We start from the raw sequence: 7,109 nt of genomic DNA on the forward strand, positions 1-7,109 counted from the left end.
GTGAGAGTACCTTATGTGACGGCCCCCTGCTCGTGCTGTAACCTCACTGTGGTGCAGGGGTGTAACATTCTCTTTGAGAATGGCCAATACAGCACAAATCCCCTCGTTTTCTTCGAGATACAATTGAAATTTTGAGTAAAAGTCAGTATCTATCTGTGGTATTTGTATTTTTGCACAGTTCTTTATTTAAATCTTGACTTTTTATATCGATGTTGATCATCACCTTATTTGTTTGCATTACCATAGTTTGACACCCGGTGGCTCATGTATTTTTTCGTGCTGGGGTGTCGTTAAACATTCATTCATTCATTAGCTATAGCTAAGTGGTAAAGCGTTCGCTGAATGCGCGGTCGGTCTGGTATCGATCCCTGTCGATGGTCTCATTGGGCTATTTTTCGTTCCAGCCAGTGCATCACGACTGGTATATCACAGGCTGTGGTATGTGCTATGCTGTTTGTGGGATGGTGGATATAAACGATCCCTTGCAACTGATAAAAAAATGATGCAATTTTTCCTCTAAGACTATATCAGAATTACCTAATGTTTGACATCCAATAGTCGATGATTAATAAATGTGCTCTAGTGGTGTTGTTAAATAAACAAACTTTAACTTTTCCTCTCTCTCAAATTGTTTACAACAAATGGCCGTAGCTTACAATGTGAATATAGCATTTCTGTATTAAAGCAGTACGATATGTTTAACAGTTTTCTCTAATTTAAGCCCCAGTCTCACATACACGAATTATACCCCGAATGTCCAGGAATATCCACGATCCTTTGCAGCCCTGATTGCTCACGATATTTTTCGGCAAAATTAGCATGATTCGGCTTCTTTCCCGAACTGCGTACAAATGCTCACGGCTGCTGCAAGAACTAATACGATACCATTACGATCTTGAACCCAAGTCATTACGAATCGGGACGACCTACTACGTGTACCCTATGATGCCTTCCCGAATACGCTACGAATCATGACGATTCATGCGGAACCGTCAAGAATTACTATGACACGCCTACGAATCCGCATGACTGCTACACATCAGTACATCAGTACGACTGCCTCAAGAACCAGTGCGACTGCCGCAAGACGCCTGCCGAACAGGCCAAACAACAGCTTGTTCTGAATGTACACGTTAAAACCAGTCCAGGCCAAATTTCATTCGACGTTCTGCCTGCATGTAGGGGACATCACCATGCCGCTCTTCAAGAAGTCAGCAACAGGCCGCAAGGAACGAGGGAAGAGCCAGCGTACCCGTGGAGAACCAGAGGCAGAGGAAGAGCCAGAGTAGAGAAAGACCCTTCAATAGTCGTACGAATACTCCACGTTTAACCACGAATATCCCGAATGCGTCTACGTACATATTACTATTACTCACGATGTCCCCAAGAACTCGTAAGATTGAGTTACGATTTCAACTTTATTCACGATTACTCCCGACAGTTTTGATCATGTTCAAAACAGTCGGGAGTCGATCCAGAACATTCAAGAATACTGTCGAAAGGCCAAGAACACCCTACGGTCTCAGTACGTATATCCAAGAATCACCAAGAATTCTTAATTCGGGCCCATTCGGGATATAATTCGTGTATGTGAGACTGGGATTTAACATAATTAACATAATATATAACCACAAAGAAGGGACAATAACAACAACATTTCCAATATAAATTCCAATAACCAATCAGTGCACTGTAAATACATGATCACTGACCGGATCTCAACTGTTTATTAACATTGAACTACACAGCCCATCTGTATAAACATTACAAATACAACACATGTACAGAAGAAACAAACCCCAAGCAAACAATACATAAACATACATATAAGAGTCTTGAATAGCAGCCTATAGTCCTTCCCACAGGGAACGCCTTTTTTTTCATTCAAGACCTTACTAAAAATGTGACATCACAGGTTATTCCCGTGAACCCTATACATTTATAACATATTATATATAACCTTGATATTTCACACCCATTGCTATCTGGATATTTGCCACCCTCGCTGACAGGCCCAGAGGTCAAATATTGTTAAAACAGCAACAGATTCAAAAGTGTCAGTTAAAATAATGCGACACTCTTTGCACTTATTGCCCTCCTGTCTTATTTTAAAATACTTCCATATTCAGTTGGGTTATTGTGGGTTTTTGTTTTGTTCTTTCTTTGTTTGTGGGTGTTTGTTTGTTTGTGTGTTGTTGTTGTTGTTTGTTTGTTTGTTTTTTGGGGTTTTCTTTTGGGGGGGGGGGGGGGGGGGCACCCGATATATGCTTATAATTGCCAGTAACAGACCTGCTAAGACAACGTGCTTGAACCTTAATAGGATATAAGTACGAAAATGAACTGGAATGAGACGTGTTCATGAGATCGAGCGCTCGCAAACGCTTGCTAATCTGGTGTCAGCGCATATTGTTAAATGAATGTGATAGGACGGAATAGAATTGAAAACAGTCAAACTGGTGAGCGCTCGCTATTTGTGAACTCGATAATGGTCTCGATTATCACTGCACCCTGTTTAAGACTAACAGGTACTCGGTCCGTATCCGTGTATCAACTCTTGTCCAGACCGATTGCGCACACTGCTGAATACATGAGCAGATATTATTTAACCCAAATATATACCGATCAGTGCTCCACAACTGGCATATGTAGACAGTGTTGTGTTCAGATGAGTGCTGCCTTTTGGAAATTGTATAAAACAGATTCCTTGCTGTCCATGTCATTTGGCGGGTTTTCTCTTTAACAGCAGAACAATAATGTATTTAATCTGTGACAGGTCAAACAGCGGAGATGACTGAACCAGACAAGGTGCTGGAACATAATTAGATAAGGGCACGGAAATCATCATCATCATCATCATCATCAATATCATCTTCGTCATCACAACCACCATTATTATCACTATCATCGTTATCACCATCATCATTACCAACACCACCATCATACCATCACCATCATCACCATAACCAATTGGATAAAGATGCGTAATAGATTGGTTTTTGATTAGTATTCTAAAACATTATACTTTTCACAACTAAGCTCTAATTTCCACAATACAAAAACCAATTGTTCCACAAACACAGAAGACTATTTTCCCACAACAGAAGTCTAGGTGTTTGTTTTTGGGTTTTTTTTTTGTTCCTCTGAAACTAAAATTATAGACTAGACAAGTACCAGACTACGGATTCTATTTTTCCACAATAAATTAAAGCCAATAATATATTTCATAACTATCAAACATGTCTTTGAGGTAGACATGGTATAACCCACTCGAGTTGACCACAAAAAGGCATGGATGGTGCTCGATAATCGGATTCAGCAAACGTTTTCACAACCGTGTGATATCCTAGAGCAAACAAATCGCACATGCTTCTATGCAGACCACGTTTTTCAATATTATGGCCTCCCATATCATCTGTCGCTCGTCGTTTGCGTAGACTTCGGCAGGATTGTTTCATTGCATCCAAAAAGGCTGAGTCACAGTCATCTCTACTTATTCCAAAAACATGTCCCTGAAAAAACAACACAAAAAACAAATAAACAAACAAATCAGAAATTTACGAAAGAACAGAACGTAATAATGTGGATAATGTGGCAAACTTTCTTTCTTTGACTTATTTTCGTGCTTATTAAGGTTCAAGCACGCTGTCCTGGGCACACACCTCAGGTATCTGGGCTGTCTGTCCAGGACAGAGGGTTAGTGGTTAGTGGCTAGTGAGAGAGAAGAGGGTGTAGTGGTCTTACACATACCCACCGAGTCGTTAAAACTCGGTCTGGGTGGGAGCCGACACCGGGCTGCGAACCCTGTACCTACCAGCCTATGGTGAACTAGAGGAGGTAGCGGGCGTATTTTAAGGGGAGATAACCAACATCATAGATACATGACATAAATCTAAAACTGAACGATGTCTTAGTTTTGTGTATATGTTGTTGTTCTTTTCTTTAGAGGAGGGTGTATGTTTGGGGAGGGGGAGGTTTTAATTATTTCTTTTTTATAAGGCCTAATATCGAGTGAAGATTTGATACTTCTGTTACCTCCCCCCACACCCGGATTATGTCTACACTTCGTGTCATAACAAATAAAATAGTCCTGTATCTTACACATCTATAGCACACATCATGCCGATTACACGCATGCGTAAAACGCCTCTTGTAGAAGAAGGGCATGCTGAATGGAGTACTGCAGCCATTGACGCCGTGTCGTCTGCACGAGTCATGGCATGACGTCAAAGAGGTACAGGCCAGCATAATTCCAAGGACAAAAACAGCCTTCATTTTTCACTGAAAAGAAACAGTAAAATTATATTTCACAAAGAAAGTTAAAGTTTGTTTCGTTTAACGACACCGCCAGAGCCGTGATATATGCTATCATGTCTGTTGGATGGTGGAAATTAAAGATTCCTTGCTACTAATGGGAAAATGTATTTGGTTTTCTGTCTAAGACTAGCCGGCGTTTGTAATTAAACATTTTGAAACTAAAACCCAATTAGCTTCCTGCAAATAATGGTTACATTGGAACGGTGTCTGACATCACCATCACTAGCAGCCACTTGCATTGTAAATTGTAATGTGACACAACAGACTGAAATATAGTTAAAGTATTTATTTAAAATTTGGAAACACATAACTCTTTGGCTAGCTATGCCATTCCCAAGATGCTTTCGGGCACCTGCTATTATCAGACTTCCGGTAGTAGTTTCTACACGAGAATACTAACAGTTTCTATACCGCATTTGACTGAAATATATTACATAGACAATAATACATGAGTGGCCGTTAGACACCATTTATTTTACAACGAGTTGTTTTAAAATGTATCTAACGAGCGAAAGCGAGTTTGCTACATTTTTAAACAACGAGTTGTAAGATAAATGATATCTGAAGGACACGAATGCATTATTCTATTTCTTACACATCTTTTAACAGCTTATTTGACTAAACGTTATTTACAGCCTTTGCACTTGTAGCTAACATACGCGTCACGGACAAATGATTGTCAGGTTAACTACACGTCACAATGTAATCGATTTCGAACGTGCTGTTTTTTCATTGGTGACCTCGTCATTACCTAGGAGCAGCCAGTCGTATGTCTTGAACTTACTAACACACGTACATGTGTAAACAACTACGTGTTATCAAAAATAACGAATGGTGTTTTCACCAACGGGTGTGTAAGAAAAAACAACTTGAAAGGTTTTTTTCTTCTGGAGGCGACATGTCAACAAAAGTTGATTTACAGTCAATTGTGAAGCACACATCCGTTAATTAGCAGTACATACGGTAAAACAAGAAACAACGATTTGTTTAAAGACGCGATATGTGCTAACCTGTAATCAGCGGCCACCTGTCTTAAGTGGTCAATTTTATCTACTCCCTTGTGTGACCGCGTAAGACAGGTTTGACTATATATATATATATATATATATATATATAAGCACTTTTTATTAAAAGTGTATTTGTTGCAGGCAAATGGATTAAATTGATCACCATTCGGTTTATAATATCTATTAATTGGTACCATTCCTATGAAGCACCGGTCAGCTTGACCAATGGAATTATTAATTTGTTTCATTAGTAAAAATGTTAATGTTGTGTATCAATATAATGTTGTTTAAAAATAAATTGTCATTTTCTTATTGAGTGAAGAATTCCCACCGAAACGTGCTAGCTAGGTTGGTTAGAATGACAGCTGATTTGATATATATATATATATATATATATATATATATATATATATATATCTATCTCTATCTCTATCTCTATATCTATACGAGTATCAGGATTATTGTATTACCTGAGTGAGAGCGAGGGTAATACATGAATCCTGACACGAACCTGTTACAATTGACACACGAGTGTAATAATTTCTTTATTATCCACATTATCCAAAATATTATTTTCATGAATAAGAAGCTAGGACCATGTCAAAACGTTTCAAACGTAACTAAAAAGGAAATGTTTTATTTAATGACGCACTCAACACATTTTATTTACGGTTATATGGCTTCGGACATATGGTTAAGAACCACATATATTGAGGGAGGAAACCCGCTGTCGCCACTTCATGGGCTACTCTGTTCGATTAGCAGCAAGGGATCTTTTATATGCACCATCACATAGACAGGATAGCACATTCCACGGCCTTTGATGTACCAGTCGTGGTGCACTGGCTGGAGCGAGAAATTAACTAAAAAGAGACGACGAAATGACATCAATTTCCGTGTCACTCTTGAAAGGAATAGCCCGGTTTACGAGAGTATCTGAAGAATGTCAACATTGAGGCTACGACATGCATTTAATCTCTTCACAATAAAAAAATGGCATAGATATTAACATTTGTTGGTTGAGTTTGAGAATGATAAGAAAAAGGTAAAACATTATTTCATCAAATCAATCGCACATTACAATGTGCGTCCGCAAAAACCATTTACCATTAACAGGCCGATTCATTGTTACTCGAGGATATATATATGAGTGGCGAGTTATATGTAGATGTATATAACATAAAATATAACATATATATCAAAAATCAAATTATCAATATACACGCATGCACATGTGGTCATTATATACATAATAATATGTAGAATCTCGTTGGCTCGACCTCGGAAGGGTCGAAGACACCGCAACGCTCGAACCAAAAACGAAGTCCCGAGTTCTTTGTTCGGTAAACCCTTATATTAACTGCTGAAGGGTCGAACATGTCCAGGGCCGACTATAAGCCTTCGCTCGAACTAAATTGTCGGTCACATCTATGTTAATAGCTATATTTCCCTCGAACTGGTGATCCATCAAATAGCAATTAGGCCAAATAAAAAATAAAAAGTTGGTGATCGTCCTTTTGATCACACAAATCAGGGTTGGGGGGGGGGGGGGGGAGGTTGGGTTTTTTCTGTGAAAAACTTTATAAAACCCTGGAGACCAGGAGTAGCAGTCAACAGCGCATGCGCCTGGATGTTGTAGTTCCTTCACTGGCCGCCAGGTGGACCTGGTGATGGTTTAACCCGTTACGGTGCTTACGAAAGTGGAATTGTTGCTATCTCGACGCATTTTTAACAGTTTTTAACAAAATAAAAAATAAAATAATTTCAGGGGCGGGCGCATTTTTCAGG

General features: G+C 39.1%; 1 protein-coding gene across 1 annotated transcript; it reads right to left on the minus strand.

Moving 5' to 3' along the window:
* Window positions 1-2,258: 2,258 nt before the first annotated feature.
* LOC121387949 lies at window positions 2,259-4,274 on the minus strand. The gene is made up of 2 exons (XM_041519134.1): window positions 4,099-4,274; window positions 2,259-3,509 (listed from the first exon to the last, which is right to left on the minus strand). The coding sequence occupies exons 1-2, from the start codon at window positions 4,270-4,272 to the stop codon at window positions 3,231-3,233; spliced, it is 453 nt and encodes a 150-aa protein (XP_041375068.1). The 5' UTR covers window positions 4,273-4,274; the 3' UTR covers window positions 2,259-3,230.
* Between the last annotated feature and the right edge of the window lie 2,835 nt (window positions 4,275-7,109).

This window comes from Gigantopelta aegis, chromosome 14, assembly GCF_016097555.1.
Source record: "Gigantopelta aegis isolate Gae_Host chromosome 14, Gae_host_genome, whole genome shotgun sequence".
Classification (NCBI taxonomy): Eukaryota; Metazoa; Mollusca; class Gastropoda; order Neomphalida; family Peltospiridae; genus Gigantopelta; species Gigantopelta aegis.

What these genes read in the sequence shown, in the direction of transcription:
- LOC121387949 (XM_041519134.1), bottom strand. Translation starts at nt 4,272, where the DNA reads ATGAAGGCTGTTTTTGTCCTTGGAATTATGCTGGCCTGTACCTCTTTG. An exon ending in ATGATGTGTGCTATAGATGT is followed by an intron (nt 3,510 to 4,098) that starts GTAAGATACAGG and finishes TTGTTTTTTCAG; the next exon opens with GGACATGTTTTTGGAATAAG.